Source organism: Mus caroli, chromosome 2, assembly GCF_900094665.2.
Source record: "Mus caroli chromosome 2, CAROLI_EIJ_v1.1, whole genome shotgun sequence".
Taxonomy (NCBI): domain Eukaryota; kingdom Metazoa; phylum Chordata; class Mammalia; order Rodentia; family Muridae; genus Mus; species Mus caroli.
The window spans coordinates 24,400,506-24,419,642 of NC_034571.1; the positions used below are offsets into that span (position 1 = coordinate 24,400,506).

A 19,137-nucleotide genomic window follows, 5' to 3' on the forward strand; every position below is an offset into this window, starting at 1 on the left:
ACACAATGACCATTTAGCATTCGCCTGGGGGAGGGGGCAGGGAAATCCCTGTCTGTTTTGCCAATAATTCCCTCCCATCCCCATCCTGAATCTGGTTTCCTGGTAGCAGACCCAGGTCCAGAAATGAAATCGATCCAATTAAGGTCCCTGCACTCTCTGTCTCTGCCTTTCGTCTTCTGTCATTTGTTTCCATCAGCCTGGGGTTGCCAGATGTCCTCACACATCTGGGCATCTGCCTACCCTCTCAGTTCTAAGTCAAGCCACCACCGACCTAGCTTGACCTGCCCCACACCGACCTAGCTTGACCTGCCCCAGTCTGCTTTATAGAGGTCACGAGGTTTATGCTCCTGCGACAGGCTTGCTTCAGCTTCATCCTGGCGAGAGTGACTGTGGATCTGTAGCATTTACGGGTAGCAGGCACCAATACCATGTTCCTCCCGGCTCACACAGACCTCCAGCTCAGATGCCAGTGCCATCTGCTAAGAGGCTGGAGGCCAGAGAGGTGAAGTCCCTGACCTAAATAAATACATTGTCAGAAAGGGTCGCAGACAGGACTTCAGCACAGTGTTCCCTGGGGTTGGGGGTTGGGTGTCTGCTACATATAAGATCTGGAAGCAGGACCCAGCAGAGATGGCTAGTGAGCAGTAGAAGCCAGCAAAGGTCGTGGATAGAGCTTGACCCAAGCACTGCAAAAAAGCCTTGGTCGGGTGAGAGATGGGGAGGCTTAGAGTCTAGGAGAAGGTGAGAGTACCTCAGATTTTGAGACCTTGGGAACTGTAACCAGGGGCTTAACATAAAAGCTAACAGCCGCTGGGGCTTGGTGGAAGAGCCTAGGCTAAATAATTTGCATGCATTTTTGTCCTCTGAGGGGTTCAGGGCTATTAATAGCTCATTTAACAAATGAAACAACTAATTAGGTTGCACTCAACAAGCTGGTCAACTGCAGAGGCCGAAGCTAGGCAGGCAGGCGTCTTATCCTGGCTGCTTGCCTGTGTGTCGCCTGAAGGCTGTGTGGGTTGGACACAGTGAGTCCAGGCTTCTTCCTCCAAGCCGTCTGCTTTCTTGATCACACTGTGTGCAGCTCGTAGTTTACCCGAGGGTTCTTTTGTTCCCTTGACCCTGAAAACTCAGAGATATAGGTACATTGTGTGTGTGTGTATGTATGTGTATGTGTGTGTATGTATGTGTACACGTGCACGCTCGCTTGCACAAGATAATCTTCCAGAGATACTTCCTGGCTGACTCTAAAAGGGTAGCCTTCAAGAACTTTAGAGCCTGTTATGTTGGTGAGGAGACTTGCCATCAAAGCCACGCCCCCAGGGTCTCCTCCTCCTCCAGTTGCTTTCCTCAGAAGCACAGTAATGAGGATGAGGAGGGCCAGATGGCTGGCACTGGTCCTCGTCTCCAGTCTGAGAGAAAGAGAGAGAGAGAGAGAGAGAGAGAGAGAGAGAGAGAGAGAGATAGATAGATGCTGGCCCATTTCTTAGGAGCCTCCTGGCAGCTCTGGAGCAGGAGGAACCAGATTGCTAGCGGGACAGGAACAGGGACCGCCTGTCAGACAGTTTTCAAGACTGTGGGTGGATAGACCTCTTGCTGGCTCCGACCAAGGAAGCATCTGGAGGGGCTCAGCTTCACTCTGAAGGGTCTTACAGTTTAGCACCTGCCCTGAACCGAACTTCTGATACCCTCACAAATGCTGTGTTATCGGGTATATACCGCAGAGGAGTGAGCCAGCCCAGCCCAGTGAGAGAGGGTGCATGCCTTTAATCCCAGGAAGCAGAAGCAGGCGGATCTCTGAGTTTGAGGCCAGCCTGGTCTATGGAGTGAGTTGAGAAACCCTGTCTTGAAAAACAAAACAAAAACAAACAAACAAAAAGGAGTTGTGGAGTTGGCCAAGTGAAACTGACAGCCGGCAGAGGAGCCAGGCTTGGAGGATCCATTCCCCAGGACACGTCCTTAAGCCTCTGCTCAGAGGCACGGGTGTGACGCCACCAGCCTGGCCACCTTCCATCTGCTATGTAGCCCGAGGAAGTCATTTCTGTCTTCAGCCTCTCCCCTGCATCTGTGTACTGTGGCTGGACCCTGCCCTAACGGTGTGCCTGACAGAAGCCGCAACCAGCTCTGGGTGTGTCCTTACAGGCCAGGGGTGAAATCCTTGTCCTGGCTGCTGTTTCCTAGCTCTACCTGTCCCTACCTGGTGTCCCTTCATCCACCAAGCACCACACTAAATTACATGCATCAAATATACAGAAGCTCGGGGGCAGGAAGTGCCTGTGTTAGCTGGATGGCATGGTCATGGGGTGGCGTGAGTCTGACGTCAGCTGGGTCTGCTATATACTGGGGCGTGCCCCCTCCCACTTGAGTCTAGTTTTCTTTCCTGAAATGCTAACTTGGCCATTAGCAGGACTCAGACTGACAGGGAGGGTTCCTGGGACCTGAATCTGACTTGGTGGGAGCTCTGCACAGGCCCAAGACTTTTCTTTGGTCTTGGTGCTCTCCTGCTGCCATGGCAACCAGGCCCCTTGTGCAGTCCCTAGCTGAAGCTTCCTCTGATCACCAAGGGCTGCCACGGAGGCACAGCCTCGAGGCTGCCCACCCAGTGCCGGGGCTGAGACAGGGTTCTAATGCTTGATGTTCACATTTTACCCACTCTGTTGGAGCTCATGGCCTGGGCGTGAGAAGTTGTGGATTCTCACCTCAACCCTCCCCTGGGCTTGGTTTCCACCTGTAAAACTGGAAGGTGCGCTCCCTCCATGACAAGAGCCTGAGATGGCTCACTCGAATCTGGACTGCCCCTCCCTCGTCTGGAAGCTCCTTTCCAAGCATGGGGCAGGACTCTGAGTGAGCTGCCATCTGGATCCAGTAGTCCAGGTGGTCCTCGGGCAGGTGCGGCTCTCATACATCACCAGTTCCTGTGCTGTCCCAAGTGTTTTCTGCCATCCTTAGTCAGCTGCAGCCCCCACCATGCCACCTGTTAGCTGCTGCTGCTGTTCTCTCAGCCCATGGCCAGCTTACTGAGCCAAGCTGGGGAGTGAGACTCCTCCTGAGATACAGTACCTGGGTCTGGTCCTGTGGACCCTGTGTGTCCAGAGCTGTAGGGGATCTGCAAGGGAGCTGCTAGAGCCCTGGGAAACCCTGGTGACTGTGGTACAGGTAGGTGTGGTGAGGTAGGAATCACCCGGCCTCTGCACACATAGAGAGAAACTGTGGTCTCATGTTTGAACTCTACCACATCTGCCAAGGCCTTCCAAAGCAGAAGCAGCCAGTGTCTGCCAGGCCAGGCCACCACCACCATCCAGTGCTCTCTAGGGAGATATGACACAAGCCTGGCATCCCCATCCTTATTGAGCCCCTTGCTGTTCTGGGCTTGGCCTGCAGCTCTCTTTCTTTTAGCTGGGGGACATACATCCTGCTGGCCTGCCACCCTGAGAACTTTGATCAGGTGACACACCCCATTCTGGGAGCTCTGGGCTATGCTCAAGAGACTGTGATTGTGGGGACGGCTTACTCCCAGGACTCCCAGGGACACTTTCACCCTCAAGCGACAACAGCCAGCTTCATCCCAGGTCCCTGGGGGCCTTGCAAATTTGAGGGCCTGGGGGTGGGGGGTGTTGGGAGGAGATGATCCTCTCTAAGGACACAGCCAACCATGTGGCATTTCTTTCTTGGAGCTCAGAGGCCTCCTGGATGCCTGCCCCAGGCAGGCAGGCTGGCAGACATCTTTGCTGTTTCAGCTGTTTACCAGTCCAGCTTACCCCCTCCCCTCCCTGGACTGCTTGAATATTCCTGGGATCATGACACTTCCTACATGGGCTGCCTGCTAGAAAGGTAGCTCAAGGTAGCCTCAGGTTACATGGTCCCTGCCCGTCCAACCTCAGAGGGACCTGAGGATAGATCCTTAGACTGGGGAGGGCAGCTCTTCTCTGTTGCTTTCTAACCAGGCCTGGGGTATCTCTGCCTTCTCTGGGTATCTGGTGCAAAGGGGCCCACACTCAGTATTGTGAGGTGGCCTGGCTCACTCTGCTGTGATTGTCTGAAGGAAGCAGAGTGAGGGCTTAGCTCCTCATGGCTGGAACAGTTCCCATCTGTGCAACAGGGTGTCAACTCCCCAGAGGAAGACATGTATGGCTCTCAGAGCCTGTCTGCACCCCCACCCCCATCCAGCTGGCAGAATGGCCCCCCTCGGTTGGGGGAAGGGTACGGGGATCACATGACACTCCCACAGGGCCCAGGCCAGCTGCTGGGCTATCAGCGGAAGCCCAGGCCAAGCAAAGCCTTGCATTTGCGCCCTGCTCAGGGATGGCCACTGCTGCTTGCATCCAGCTACGCCCGCGGGTGTGCCTGGCCAGGGCACATTTCTGTCTAATGGGCATCGATAAAAACCTGTTGCAAACTAGCACCGTACTAGGGTCCCCAGGCTGAACCCCAGTGTTGTGTGGCAGGAGCTTCATGTGTGACCTTGACTCTGCTGCTGATGCTGGTACAGGCATCACAGGCTCCTTGGGGAAGGAAGACTCTGCCAGCCCCGACTTTAAGAACGCTGAGCCGACACAGTGGGTGTTCCAGAGCCATGGTCTCCTTTATCTTTGCTGAAAGACTTTCTAGATCTGGGTCAGGGGTTAGCTGATGACAGTGCCACTAGTCTCTGAAGGGAAGTTCCCTGCGCTGAGGGCCAGGATTGCTTAGGGTGGTGAGCCTTCTTGTTACCCACTGACTTCCAGGAATCGGGTCCCCTCTATCCTTTCTCCAGAGGGCGGGAGTAGAGAGAGCCTGAGGTGCAAGGAAGTGAGTGTTTCCTTTCTGCTTTAGGCTCTGAGAAGCAGTCACATGACCCCCTTCCCCACACAGGCCTCATGATTTGGGGTTCTGTGGATCCCCAGCACTGTTGCTGTACCCCACTCACTCACATGAGGAAGAATAGCCAGCTGGGAACCCCCATGTTACCCAAGAAGTCTCAGCAGCATGAATGAGCAGAAGGGGAAGGAAGTGGCCTCAGATGTGGTCAGCGTCTGCACCTGCCCTAGAGCCATGGTGCCGACTCCAGCGCTGGGCTAGAAAGAGCTGCCTGCTGCCGCCTGGTCAGCCTGGAACCTCAGATGGGACAAAGAGAGAAGAGTGTGGGTGACCCTGGCCTTGGGCTCTGAGGCCAGTGCCGCCTGTGACCATGCTAGGGCCTTGGCATAGGGGATCTGTCATATACACCAGACAGTTTGGCTGCCTCAGCCTCCACTTACCCGCCTCTGAAATGGCTGAATAACAGTACTGTCCAGGTAGACTGTGTCGGGCTGTCCAGTACTAAGTAGGAGCAGGTTCCTGAGATGTTGACCTTAAGGTCATGAGGAGCCAGGTGGCAAGTCCTGGAAGTCCAGAAGCCAGCTGCCTGTGCCATGCCCCTGCAGCAGACCCCTGATGGCCTGGCCTGGCTCCTGGGCCCTGTCTTTCCAGAGCTCCACGCAGGAGATTGGGGAGGAACTGATCAACGGGGTCATCTACTCCATCTCCCTGCGCAAGGTCCAGCTACACCAAGGAGCCACTAAGGGCCAGCGCTGGCTAGGGGTAAGTATGGAGAGGAGACCAGGAGGGTGACCCTGCCAGACTTCTTTCCAGAGTTTTCTGTTTGAGGGCCCTAGTCCCTCTGAGGACTCTGGGCCGAGCCTCCCTCCCTTCCCCAGCCCATGCACAAGGATCCTGCTGACATCACCTGCTGACAGGTGAGAAGAGAAGCCATTGACTTTGCTTCTCATTGCCCATAAGGCCATGCATATTCAAGTATTTTGCTAGGTTTAAAACCTGTCCTCACAGCCGGGCGTGGTGGCGCACGCCTTTAATCCCAGCACTCAGGAGGCAGAGGCAGGCGGATTTCTGAGTTCGAGGCCAGCTTGGTCTACAAAGTGAGCGCCAGGACAGCCAGAGCTATAAAGAAAAACCCTGTCTCGAAAAAAAAAAAAAAAAAAAAAAAAAACACCTGTCCTCACATGTCACTCCTCTCCTCCCCCGTCCTCTTCCCCCTAGTCTCAGAAATCCTCTCACATAGAAGGGCTGCCCTTTGCCCCCATTGAATGGAAGTTTAGGCTTTGTAAGCTGTCTGTCTTAGGATTACTATTGCTATAAAGAAACACCATGACCAAAAGCAAGCTGGGGAGGAAAGGGTTCATTTGGCTCACATTTCTACATCCTCATCCATCACTGAAGGAAGTTAGGGAGCGTATGCAGAGCTGGAGCCTGGAGGCAGGAGCTGATGCAGAGGCCGTGGAGGGGAGGGAGCTCCTGACTGTTTTGCTTCCATTGCTTGTTCAGCCTGCTGTCTCACAGAACCCAGGATCACCAGCCCAGCGAAGGCCCCACCCACAAGGGCTGGACCCTCTCCCAGCAGTCTTGTCCACAGCAGACTTAAGGAGGCATTTCTCAGTTGGGGGGGGAGGGTCTCTTCTCTCAGATGACTCTAATTTTGTCAGATGTATCAAGCTGACAAAATTCTTCAACATGTATACACTTCTCTGCAACTTGCTGTCTCAGAACAAGTCTTGTGGGCCCCTTGAGCTAAGAAGCTGAGCCTGAGCGACTCAGCCACATAATATTCCAGAAGACAGTGCTGGTGCCGCCACACAGCCATGCTTCACCACTGCTGCATCCCAGCATGGTTCTCTCCTGTGGTCATTGAAATTGCTCAGGGTTCTGGGTCTTGATAGGCCAACACCCCCCCACCCCCTGGAGTAAGCCTGTCTTTCCTCCTCTGGGATGGACTGTTCAGTTTGGAAACATTCCCCTCCCACAGAGTATGTTAGAGAATGCTGTCACTCACCTAAGAAACCACCCTGAAGGGCTCAACACTTCAAATTCTGCTTGAAAATCCAAGACTTTAAAACCAGAGAGAGACCCTCTTGTCCCAGTTTGGGCCACATTCTGCTGAGGGTGTCCAGGAGGTGACCCGAGCTCCAGCCTCCAGCTTCCCTGAGAACATGACCCTGCTACTGACCTCGCTCTTCTCCTGTCCCCCCAGTGTGAGAACGAGTCGGCTCTGAACCTCTATGAGACCTGCAAGGTGCGCACGGTGAAGGCTGGCACTCTGGAGAAGCTGGTGGAGCACCTGGTGCCTGCCTTCCAGGGCAGTGACCTTTCCTACGTCACCGTCTTCCTGTGCACCTACAGAGCCTTCACTACCACCCAGCAGGTGCTAGACCTGCTGTTCAAAAGGTGAGCACTGCCGCCAGACCCAGGACACCCTTCCTGCCGGCAGCGCCTTGGGAGAGCCCAGCTTGGGGATAAGCCTCCTCCCAGGCTCCTGTCAGGGCTGAGCTGCATAGGTCCTGTCGGGGTGGGGTGGCCCCAGCCAGCCTGGGCTGCCAGGGCCTTCCTCTCCTCAGCCTCAGGTTAAGTGGGTTCCCTACATAGAAAGGAGGGGGACCTCAACCTAGATATACACAGAGCAAGGATGGCCCTGTGGTAATCGACTGAGAGACCTCAGGTCTGCTGAAGTGCCTCGGTTTCTAAAGCAGTCTGCTGTGCGTAGCCATGTTCCCAAGCACCTAACTCTGTGACAGGAGCTGAGTCCCTGCCTCCCTGGGCCCCATTCCCATCAGGGAGTTGACCAGTAACACTAGACATCATAAGCAGGTACGGTAGATGTGACGCCCTCACGGCCTCCTCTAGATATGGCTGCATCCTCCCCTACTCCAGTGAGGACGGTGGACCGCAGGACCAACTCAAAAAGTAAGTAGGCTTTGAGTCCAGAGGGGAGGTTTAGGGAACAAGGGTTGAGCAAACTATAGGCCCACACATGTGATTCCTGATGCTGGGCTAAGGTCTAAGGCTACCCCTGTGTCAGATGGAAGAGGAGGGGTGTGTGTGTGTGTGTGTGTGTGTGTGTGAAAGAGAGAGAGAGAGAGTATGTGATATTCAGAACCAGTCACTGTGAAAATCCTTCCCTAGCATAGCCTGTCTCAATAGACGTGCAACCTCACTCCTTAAGAATGGGCGTTTAGCTAGTCCCTGAGTCCCTCAGGAAAATGCAACCCACACCTGGCTTACAAAGAATAGGTACCGAGGTAATCCTCACCACTGGTTGAATGGCAGGCCCTTTGGGCATCTCCATTCCAGTAGAGTTGGGCAGGAGTGGGAACCGGGTGAGCCACCATCCCATTGATGAGCCTTTGCTGCCTCCTTGTAGGGCCCTCTGTAACCTCTGTCTAGTTACTTGAACAGCCAAAGGGGACTTGTGGGTGGAGGCACACCAGGATGCTGTGGGAGGGTACGAGGAGAGACCATGCCTCTGACTCTGTTGCGTGTCCCCAGTGCCATCTCCTCCATCCTGGGCACCTGGCTGGACCAATACTCAGAGGATTTCTGTCAACCTCCGGACTTTCCCTGCCTCAAGCAGCTGGTGGCTTATGTACAGCTCAACATGCCTGGCTCAGATCTGGAGCGCCGCGCTCACCTTCTCCTGGCCCAGCTGGAGGACCTGGAGCCCAGTGAGGCTGAGCCTGAGGGTGAGGAACCAGGGGCAGCCACACAGAGCCTGCTAGGAGGGTCAGTAAAAGTTTCTATCACAGAGAGGCTCCAGCCACCAAGCCAGGAGCAAGAGCGAGCCTGGGGCCCAGTAGGTAGTACACCAGAGTCTGGGATACCATCTTGTTGTTGGGATGGGGGCTTGTTCTCTGGCAGTCAGTGATTCTCTGTCTTGGAAGTGCTCTGGACAAGACAGCCATAGTGGGCATCTTATCTCCTGCAGCCCTGTCCCCAGCTCCAGTGCTGTCTCTGAAGCCAGCTTCACAGCTAGAACCAGCACTGCTGCTGACGCCCAGCCAAGCGGTGACATCAACTCCAGTACGAGAGCCCGCCACGGCCCCAGTGCCAGTGCTGGCCTCCAGCCCAGTGGTGGCACCAGCTCCTGAGCTAGAACCAGTTCCAGAGCCACCTCAAGAGCCTGAGCCATCCCTAGCACTGGCTCCAGAGCTGGAGCCCGCCGTCTCACAGAGCCTGGAACTGGAGTCAACTCCTATGCCCACTCCTGCCTTAGAGCCTTCCTGGTCTCTGCCTGAAGTCACAGAGAATGGACTAACCGAGAAGCCTCACCTTCTGCTGTTCCCTCCTGACTTGGTGGCTGAACAGTTTACTCTGATGGATGCAGTGAGTGGCTTGGGGCTGGGGCAAGGCAGGCTTCCTTTTATCCTCTGCCGTCTAGACCTGTTTTCTGGTTCAGAGCCTTTGTCCCAGGGCAAGTCCTAGCTCCGCTGTTAACAAACGTGTGATTAGGGCATACTACTTAACCCAAGGCATTGATTTTCCACCCCCGTGGTGAACATGGAAAGGGGGGAGGGGAGAGAGAGAGAGAATGAGTGTGTGTGTGTGTGTGTGTGTGTGTGTGTGTGTGTGTGTGTGTGTATTGCGCACGTGCACACGCACATCTCTGAGGGATGGAGGAGTGCTCGCCAAGGTGCTCCTGGGTCCCCCTCCTCCACTCCACCCTGAAGCCTGTCTAACCTCAGCATTTATGACGTGCTTACTGTGCACTGGAGACTGAGACTCAGGTGGGCTATAGCAGCAGGCCTGCCTGCTAGCGACGAGCAGCAGATGCTCTCAGAGGTGAGCAGGCAGGGACACTGCTATGTGTGCGTTTCCTCTCCCTTCACTTTACCTGGCTTGCCTTGCACTGGGTACCCTCAGAAGTCAGGTGAAGGGGCGAGGGTCCCACAGGTTCAGCCACATCCTCACTCTTACATGCTGCAGCTTGGGCCTTTGGGCTGTGCAGGGCTGTGACACTGACCCCCTCCCTAGGAACTATTCAAGAAAGTCGTGCCCTACCACTGCCTGGGCTCCATCTGGTCCCAAAGGGACAAGAAGGGCAAGGAGCACCTCGCGCCTACCATCCGCGCCACTGTCGCCCAGTTCAACAACGTGGCCAACTGTGTCATTACTACCTGCCTTGGGGACCAGAGTATGAAGGCTCCGGACAGGGCCCGGGTGGTGGAACACTGGATCGAGGTGGCCAGGGTAGGCTACAGGAGGGGCCTCTTCTTTTTCTTCATAGACCTCAGGGCCACACAGCCAGGTGTATACTCCCTCCAGGCACTGTACACTTGAGTTGCTGTGTGAACGTGTGTCCCTGGCATGCCCTCTGGGAGCTTCCTGGCATCAGGAAGGGCTCGTCCATGGGCTCCACTCACAGACTCCTTGTCCCCAGGAGTGCAGAGCGCTCAAGAATTTCTCCTCCCTCTACGCCATCCTCTCTGCTCTACAGAGCAATGCCATCCACCGCCTAAAGAAGACGTGGGAGGAGGTCTCCAGGTAGGTCTCCCTGTCTCCCCATCCCCACCCCCTGTATCCCAGGCTGGCTCTACCTTTAGTGAGGCCCAACAGCAGAGACCAAGGGAAGGGTAGGCTCACTGGTAGGCACAGCTCAGTGTGCACTCCCTGATTAGAGCCAGGTAAGTATCTCGTGCTTGCACACAGCACAGAACTACCCAGCTGAGAGCAAAACAGTTTTGCCTGCTCTGGTAGGCTTCCGTGAAACCATATTTAGGGTTCTTCTCCAGCAGTACGGAAGCTTTGTTGTAAAGGAAAACGGGTTCCCCACAGTGCTTGCCCCAGTGCACAGCCTTCCCTACTTTCGCCTTCACTCTGTGCCTCCTTCAGGGACAGCTTTCGAGTGTTCCAGAAACTGTCGGAGATCTTCTCTGATGAGAACAACTACTCCCTGAGCAGAGAGCTGCTCATCAAGGTGAGGTGGCAGACAGGGTGTTGGAGGAAGGGGCCAGAGGAGGGGGCAGGAGATGGCAGGGTTTCATCTCTTCACTGAAAGCTTTTGGCCAACTTCCAGTCCTGTCAAGACCAGACAGGAGGAGGGGATGACTTTGTTCTTGGACAGGTGGCAGGCATTTGGTGGAACAGTAGGCCTCTGGTAATCTGATGTAGTAGGGACAGCCAGCCAGCCTGCTGCAGGAAGATGAGACAGCCGGATTAGCAGGTCTACAGCTTCCTGCTGTGGCTTAGCCACTGGCAGACTGATGGCAGATGGAAGAGGGTGCTACTTCCCTGAGTCAGCCTGTTCTATCTGTGGTGCCAGGCTTGTCCCAGTGAGAGGCTACCTGGGATGGGTGTCATCCTCCATTCCAAACATCTAGTCCCAGGGTGCAGCTATGCTTGTATAGGTGGCTCTCCCCGCTGCCCTGAAGCAGCAGCTGACCAGCATGAGGAACGGTGGTGGACTGACTGCTTCATCCCTTGAGGCCATAGGGTGCCCCGGCAGCTTAGCCGGATCGGGGGCTGATGAACTCACCCTAGAAGTTACCGCATAAGAAGAGCATTATCAGTGGGCCCTGCCCTGGCTATGCAGAGCAGGCTGAGGTGGCCCTGCAGGGCCCAAGATCCTTAGAGAACAAAGCATCTGCTAAGGGACCTGTGGAACTGGGAAGCTTTGGTCTCAGGCCCCGCCTTCTCCCTCTCCCGTATGACAGCTCAGTTAGAGACCGTCCTACCATGCTTCCTGTGGCCGGAGGACAGGACTCGAGTCAGTAGCCTGCAGTTCTTTGGGTCCCTGTGGGGTTCCATGCCAGGTACTGCCACTGTGCGCCAGGTACTGCCACTGTGCAGGCTTCTGTTTTCTTGTCTGGCAAATGGAGGATGCTGAGCTCGCAGGACGCAATGGCTCTAAGGGAAATGAGGGGTGTGCAGGAGGCCACCGGGCTGCATGCCCCTCACTGCTGCAGGCCAGTCAAGATGGCACTAGGGGCCAGGAATTAAGCCCTCCTGTCCCCAGGAACTTTGAAGGTGAGGTGCACAAAGGCCAGGCCCAGGCCCTCCCTCCCCCACCCAGTGAGTGTTAAAACAGGACACTGATCTAGAAATATCAAATGTGGCAGCAGACACGTTGGCCCAGCCAGGCCCAGGATCGGAGCACAGGTTGGGCTTGGGAGAGGAAGAAAATCTTATTGACTTCACATTCAACCCTGGCAGGAAGGAACCTCCAAGTTTGCCACACTGGAGATGAACCCTAGGAGAGCCCAGAGACGTCAGAAGGAGACAGTGAGTGGCCCGCCCGGAGGTTGGGAGAGGAAGGGCTCCCTTGGTTGGCCCTTAACCTCCTGTGGCAAGGTGACCTGCTATATCTTTGGGGATATCAGAATCAGGGCGTGGCAGAGATCTTTGGGAAGGGTATGAGCAGGGGCCATAGATGTTTGTAGCCTGGGCTGCAGGCCCTAGTGGGCCTGGCTGGGGTCGGGTGAGCCGTGGAGAGGCCCTGACCAGGCCTCACTTCTTTCCCACCTGACTGATGCCCCAGGGAGTCATCCAGGGCACCGTTCCCTACCTGGGCACATTCCTCACTGACCTGGTGATGCTGGACACTGCCATGAAGGACTATCTCTATGTAAGTGTACCCGGGCCTGTGGTAGGGTCTGAAGGGCAAGGAGGACAGAGGAGCCCCCTGAGCTCTGGTTCTCAGGAGAGCTTGGAGGTTGCCCCCTTGAAGACTTTACAGAGTTCTGACAGCAGAACTGAGGGTTGGCCAGACTAGGTATGCATGGGCAAGAGAGTGAACCTTACCACTCCAAGGTCAGACAGCATGTGAGCCAGGCAGGGCCCTCGAACTCAGAGTGGGCTGGACAGACAGCATGTGGGCGAGGCAGAGCCCTGGAACTCAGAGTGGGTTGGACAGAAATGTCTACAACCTCTGCCCACAACCTCTGCCCTTAGGGTTTTCCCCTTGCTAGTGCCTAGAGCCAGGCGTGGGTACTTCCTGCCCCCTAGTGGGTGTCTGTGGTAGTACAGAAGGTAGGCAGTGCTCGAAGGTGCCTGTTTACTTATGGACATTGGCTGTCTGTCTTCTAGGGGAGACTGATCAACTTTGAAAAGAGAAGGAAGGTGAGGAGCTGCCAGCTTCAGGGGATGGGGGAGGTCGTGGGCTGGGCAAGGCATGTGCGTCCTTGTGTTGCTCTATGGTGATAGTTGGTACACTCTTCAGAGGCTATTCCATAGAAAAGGGTCTTGGGGTGATGACATCCGGGACAGCCTCCTGTGTAAAAAGAGGGAGACGTGTGAGTGGGTGTAAGGCGGCGGTAAAGACACAGAGGCTTCACCACCCTATTGTCTTTTGATCCAGGAGTTCGAAGTCATTGCCCAGATCAAGTTGCTGCAGTCAGCCTGCAACAACTACAGCATTGCTCCGGAAGAACACTTTGGAGCCTGGTTCCGAGCTATGGAGCGACTCAGTGAGGCTGAGAGGTGAGGATGCTGGCCGTGGGGTGGGGTGGGGGTGGGGGGGCATGATGTCATCACTGTTGCCTGGTGACAACTGCGCATCTAGGCTCCAGCTTGGGGGCTACCCCGATTGGGAGCCCCAGCTTGGCTCCTGGTAGCCTCACAGCCATGTCTTCCTTAGCTACACCCTGTCGTGTGAGCTGGAGCCCCCATCTGAGTCAGCCAGCAACACCCTGAGGAGCAAGAAAAGCACAGCCATTGTCAAGCGCTGGAGCGAGTAAGTGCTGGGGCCTAATCCTAACACCCACCAGCCCTTCACAGAGTGAGCTGAGTCAGCAATTTGAGCCTCAGTTTTCACCTTAATGAGATGGGAAGACCCCGAGAGTAAGCCAAGTTTTTCCTGTAGCCGCCAGGCTCCCAGCACAGAGCTCAGCACCAGTAGCAGTGCCCACTCCAAGTCCTGTGACCAGCTTCGGTGCAGCCCTTACCTCAGCAGCGGGGACATCACTGACGCGCTCAGTGTGCACTCAGCTGGCTCTTCCAGCTCTGATGTGGAGGAGATCAACATGAGCTTTGTCCCAGAGTCTCCTGATGGCCAGGAAAAGAAGGTGACCACCCATGCTCCCTCCTCTGCCCATCCTTACACCTTGTCCAACAAGGGGCCCAGAAGTCCCCAAAGCTGGCTGCTGGCCTTCAGGGCCCTTCGTGGTTCAGGCTGCTGTTGACACTGCTGTCGCCCACAGTTCTGGGAGTCAGCCTCCCAGTCGTCCCCAGAGACCTCTGGCATCAGCTCCGCCTCCAGCAGCACCTCCTCTTCGTCAGCCTCCACCACGCCCGTGTCTACCACGCGTACCCACAAGCGCTCCGTCTCAGGGGTCTGCAGCTACAGCTCCTCACTGCCTCTCTACAACCAGCAGGTGGGCGACTGCTGCATCATCAGGGTCAGCCTGGATGTGGACAACGGCAACATGTACAAGAGCATCCTGGTGAGTGAGCTGCAGCCCGTGTGCCCGTGGGGCCTGACTTGGCTGGACGGCAGACATGCACAGATACCTGCCTGCTGTCGGTCTTTGAACCATCTTAAACTATCTTAAAAAAGAATAGAGAGAAAACCTGGCGAGCTGGGTCAGCACTCGGGCCCATGAGGAGGGAGAGGAGCACTGTGCCCACGCACCCAGGAAATGGGCCAGCCTGTAGGGCATCAGGCCCAAGGGATTAAGGGAAAGTCATTCAGGACCCGTTGACCTGTAAGGCCCTTGACTTTCTCTTGAGGGTTGAAACAGAAGCCAGTGGTGACTGGGTGTGTCCATGGGGATAGGCTGCTGACCAAGATGGAGGCAGACTGCTTAGGAGCTTATTGCAGTCCAAGCTCAGGAAGGTAGGGACCAAAGCAGGCTGGTAGCCATGGCCAGACTCAGTAGTGCCAAGGTGTGGATGTTGTTTGAATGTGGAGCCAATGGGATCAGACTATGGATGGGCAGCACACGGAGGGCTTTTCCCACCTGCCAGGGCTTAAGCTGCAGACGGCCGCTACACTGGGTCAGGTACCCTACCGTACCCACCCCAGTAGGGCCTTAGCCCCTCGGTGCCCCTCAGTGCCAGGAGCCGGAATGGTGCTTAGTCATGTTCACCTGGGTGACCCCATGTCTGAACCCCCTGAGCTAGCCTGTGCTGCCTGCCACTGCAGCCTTAGGGCAGGGCTGGCCATGGGAGGCCAGTGAGCATTAGCTGCTTCCTCCTTACCATCGGAGTGGAAATTATTGGTTTCTCTTGCTTCAGGGGCACACAGCTCCCCAAGACCATGTGGAAGTTGGTGGCAAGCTGTTGTAGGACACTGTGCCCTGTCCTGATAGCCTGCTCCCCATCCCAATTCAGGTGACCAGCCAGGATAAGGCTCCGACTGTCATCCGAAAAGCCATGGACAAACACAACCTAGATGAGGACGAGCCGGAGGATTATGAGCTGGTGCAGATCATCTCAGAGGATCACAGTAAGTCAGTCAACTGTAGGCCAGGGCCGAGGGGCGGCTCAGCACCGGCCCCTTCCCTAGAGTCTGCTGCTGGGCCTCTCCATAAGAGACAAGAGTTGAGGAGAGAGGCTCATGCGTGGGCCTGTCAGAGAGGACATTGCCTGGTTAAAATAAGAAAGCAGGTACTTCAGGAAGAATGCTTATGTTAAAATCCACACACGAGAGGCTGGATGGCTCAGCAGTTCAGAGCGCCGGCTGCTCTTTCATGGTACCCAGGTTCAGTTCCCAGCACCTACATGGCAGCTCATCACTGTAGCTTCATTTGCAGAGACCTGGCACCTTCCCAGCCATACATGCAGGCTAAACACCAACTCACACAAAATACAAATAAATACATCTTCTAAAAAAAAATACACACATGAGATGCAAAAAAGCACACAGACAAGTCAGCATTCTAGAAAGAAGGATGGAGTCACAAGCCTGGGCTGGGGAGTCGGCTCAGTGGTTACAGTGTACAGGCTACTGTGTGCTGGACAGATGGCTCAGTCAATGGTTACAGTGTGCTGTATGCTGGGCAGACAGCTCCCCAGTTAGAACTTGCTGCTTTTTCAGAGGTCCTGAGTCAGTACCTAGTACCCACATGGTTACTTATAATCCCCTAAGTGTGTGCTGCTCTTGCAGAGGATCTGAGTTCAGTTCCCAGCACACACATCAGCTGGCTGACAACTTCCTATGAGTCCAGTTGTACAGGATGTGATGCCCTCTTTGGGCCTCCATAGATGCATGAACGTAATTAAAAAGATAAATAGAAAAATCAGGCCATTCTCAAGGATCTTGGAGAATTTCAGGGGCTCTGTGCCTATGTCCTTTTCCCCAAAAGGAGGCTGTGGCCAGCAGCTTAATGCTAGAGAGAGACATCACCACAGAGGCCACCATGTCTGTCACCACAGACACTGCTGAAGTGAGCTAAACACCCCCATCTCACTATTTGCTGCTGTCTGCAGTAACTCCCAAGATACCTAGATGTTCTACTGCAAACCTCCTCTCAGCTTCTCCACTGTTTTGGTTATATGGACAGGGTGAGGGGGGCCCTTCCTTCCAGAAGGCAGGCCTACAGAGGCTCAGGAACTAGAGGCAGACACGGGGTCAGCAGGAGCAGCAAGTCCCGCTTGGTAATGATGGACAGATTCTAGGCCAGCGGTGACTAGTGGAATGGAACCCAGAGGAAGGCTCTGCCCTCTGCTGGTCCTTGGAGCCTTGGTGAGTAGCAGTGGAGCATCAAGGAAAGCAGTGTGGATTCCAGGAAACCTGCTCTGGCTGGAAGTCTTAGCCAGCAGAGACAGCCGTAAAGGTGGTGTGGAGAGACTTCCTTAGGCTCTCATCGACCTCTCCTGGGGTCACAGGAGAGGTCCTTGTTGGAGCTGGATTGGAGGACTCCCAAGGCCCTGCTGTGGCCTGGCGGGGAGGAGGCTCTCAGGAGGTGGGGGCATCTCAGCCACATAAAGCACCACTCCCTGTCCCTCTCCCACCAGAGCTGAAGATTCCAGAAAACGCCAATGTGTTCTATGCCATGAACTCTACCGCCAACTATGACTTCATTCTAAAGAAGCGGACCTTCACTAAGGGGGCTAAAGTCAAGCATGGAGCCAGCTCCACCCTCCCTCGTATGAAGCAGAAGGGACTCAGGATTGCCAAAGGCATCTTCTAAGGACGTCTCCTGGGGCGGGCTGACGGGCCGGGGACTAAGCACTTACGGACTAGAGTGGCCCAGGCCACACAGGTACCTCTGCCCCCTGCCAGTCCAGGCTACCCCCTACTCCACTTTCACCCTGAACCTCTCCTGCTGCCGGGATTGACACCTGCCACTGACAGGCTGACCTGGCCTCTGGGGACCACTTGCCGCCTTCGGTGCCTTCTGCTCTCTGGAACCAGAGGACTAGCTGACTTTTGCCAAGGAGTGCTGCCAACTGGGCATGGGACCTTGCCTGCCCTGGACACTATCCACCACACTTTCCTGACACCTCCCCAGGTGCAGATCACTGCCACCCATGCTTCCGGATGCTCCAGGACACATATACACCCAGCAGGGCTGCCGACTGCATTCTCTCCTTGTGCCCACAGGCACTGGCCTGGGACCTTCATGGAGGTCCTAGCCTTTCCTCCCACACTCTAGCCTTTCTCAGGCTGCACCAAAGATTCCACCTTCAGGGCCTACAGAGTGAGGGAGTCTCGCCCACCAGGAGCCCAAGCCCTCCCTTGGATCAGAGAGAGAAGCCCTCTCATGAACTGCCCGGTTGGTATTGAATCCCAGTCCACTGAAAGTGCCATTCACCACCGCTGCATCCGGGCTGTACAAGACTACACACAGTGGGAGGTTTGTGGGGAGGAGGAAAACAACTGAATATTTGTATAAAACGTAAAAAGTTTACTGATTGGGGTGGGACAATATTTATTTGTTGTAAATAGAAAATGCTAGACTTGAATATTATATTAAAATCCAGTTTCTACTACGGCCTGGTCACTGTGGTTTTACTGTTTTTATTTCCTTACTTATTTGCAGGGTTTTCTGACTCTTTTGTAAGGACTCTCAGTTGATTTCATGCAGGCAGAGAAGAGGCAGCTGAAGGAGCACATACCCACTTCATGTGCAGCAGACAAGTTAAAGGGGTGATGTGCTCAGTGCTACAGCCTCTCAGCACTCCTGGAGTGTTCTCATGAGGAGATGGCCTGTGAATGGCTGGTGTCAGGCGGTGGCTCCAGGGATCCGTCTCTATAGAGATAGGAGATTGGGGAGTGGGGTGGGGGCTCTACAGCTAAGAGCACACACATATGCGGAGGTCTCAGGGAGGTGTGGAGGGCAGAGCCCAGAGGCAGGCTTCTTGGAGAGGACCTGGGTTTGCTTCTCAGCACCCATGTCAGGGAGCTCACAACCACCTGTAATTCCAGCTCCAGGGGATCTGACCCTTTTCTGGCTCCTCAGGTACTGGAAAGCATGCAGCCAACACTCATGACACTCATACACATTAGATAGATAGATAGATAGATAGATAGATAGATAGATAGATAGATAGATANTAGATAGATAGATAGATAGAGCCAACACTCATGACACTCATACACATACGATAGATAGATAGATAGATAGATAGATAGATAGATAGATAGATAGATAGATAGATAGAAAGATGGGTGGAAGGAAGATAGGTAGGTGAATGAGATAGAAAGAAGTGGTAGGTTGTAAGCCAGCAGGGTGGCTCAGGAGGTGAAAGTACCCATTACTAAGCCCAACAACCCAAGTCTGCTCCCTGGGACCAACATGGTGGGGAAAATACAACTCCTGTAAGTGAGATCACCGGGTGCACCACATGCTCATAAACACAGAAATGTGTGGGGTTTGTAGGAAGAGGGGCTGGCGGGGCGCTTGATGGTTGGTCTTGTAGAGGACACGAACTGGATTCCACATGGTGGCTCACCATCACGTGTATTTTCTAGAAAATCTGATGCCCTGTTCTGGCCTCCAGGCACACATGTAACACTAGAACACATGTAGGTTAAACCTCATACACACAAAAATAAATCAGTCTTTAGAAACAAGCAGGATCTGTGTTGCGGCCTGCCCGCAGTCCACAACACAAACGGTTCAACTGAGAATGGCAGTTCAGGCTGAAAAGAGAGGAATCTAGACGGGCGGAAGAAACAATGGAGCCAAGACAACAAGTTCTGATCAAGGCTCAATTTTACTATTTCCAAACACTCAGTTATAAAGGAAGGGGGAGGGAACCCAATATCCCGCCAAGTAACTCAGGGTCCAGTAGCAGGACGAACACGTGTGTGCCTCCAGGCAGCAAAGGCAGGTTCCAGCAGTAGGTAGGTGTGACAGGACGAATGAGCCGGTAGCTCCACCTTTGAGCAAGCAGGTTCCAGGCTGGGGGAAGGAAGGCCACATTTCCTCCCATTAGTTAACAAAACAAAAA

At 54.7% G+C, this 19,137-nt stretch overlaps 1 protein-coding gene across 6 annotated transcripts in view; it reads left to right on the top strand.

Moving 5' to 3' along the window:
• Positions 1 to 17,684, top strand: part of Ralgds (ral guanine nucleotide dissociation stimulator) — a 39,201-nt gene extending 21,517 nt beyond the window's left edge. For 2 of the 6 annotated variants that reach the window (XM_021152630.1, XM_029474259.1), the window contains exons 2-18: positions 5,446 to 5,556; positions 7,001 to 7,194; positions 7,615 to 7,710; positions 8,293 to 8,486; positions 8,729 to 9,126; positions 9,775 to 9,990; positions 10,181 to 10,284; positions 10,633 to 10,717; positions 11,953 to 12,021; positions 12,278 to 12,364; positions 12,826 to 12,858; positions 13,097 to 13,218; positions 13,376 to 13,471; positions 13,601 to 13,802; positions 13,938 to 14,180; positions 15,070 to 15,184; positions 16,696 to 17,684. In XM_021152630.1, coding sequence (XP_021008289.1) covers positions 5,446 to 5,556; positions 7,001 to 7,194; positions 7,615 to 7,710; positions 8,293 to 8,486; positions 8,729 to 9,126; positions 9,775 to 9,990; positions 10,181 to 10,284; positions 10,633 to 10,717; positions 11,953 to 12,021; positions 12,278 to 12,364; positions 12,826 to 12,858; positions 13,097 to 13,218; positions 13,376 to 13,471; positions 13,601 to 13,802; positions 13,938 to 14,180; positions 15,070 to 15,184; positions 16,696 to 16,871 — 2,541 coding nt within the window. In that variant the 3' untranslated portion in view covers positions 16,872 to 17,684. Of the gene's footprint in view, positions 1 to 5,445; positions 5,557 to 7,000; positions 7,195 to 7,611; positions 7,711 to 8,292; positions 8,487 to 8,728; positions 9,127 to 9,774; positions 9,991 to 10,180; positions 10,285 to 10,632; positions 10,718 to 11,952; positions 12,022 to 12,277; positions 12,365 to 12,825; positions 12,859 to 13,096; positions 13,219 to 13,375; positions 13,472 to 13,600; positions 13,803 to 13,937; positions 14,181 to 15,069; positions 15,185 to 16,695 lie in introns of all 6 variants that reach the window. The other 4 variants (XM_021152635.1, XM_029474260.1, XM_021152626.2 and 1 more) reach the window with 2 other exon arrangements.
• The last annotated feature ends 1,453 nt before the right edge of the window (positions 17,685 to 19,137 follow it).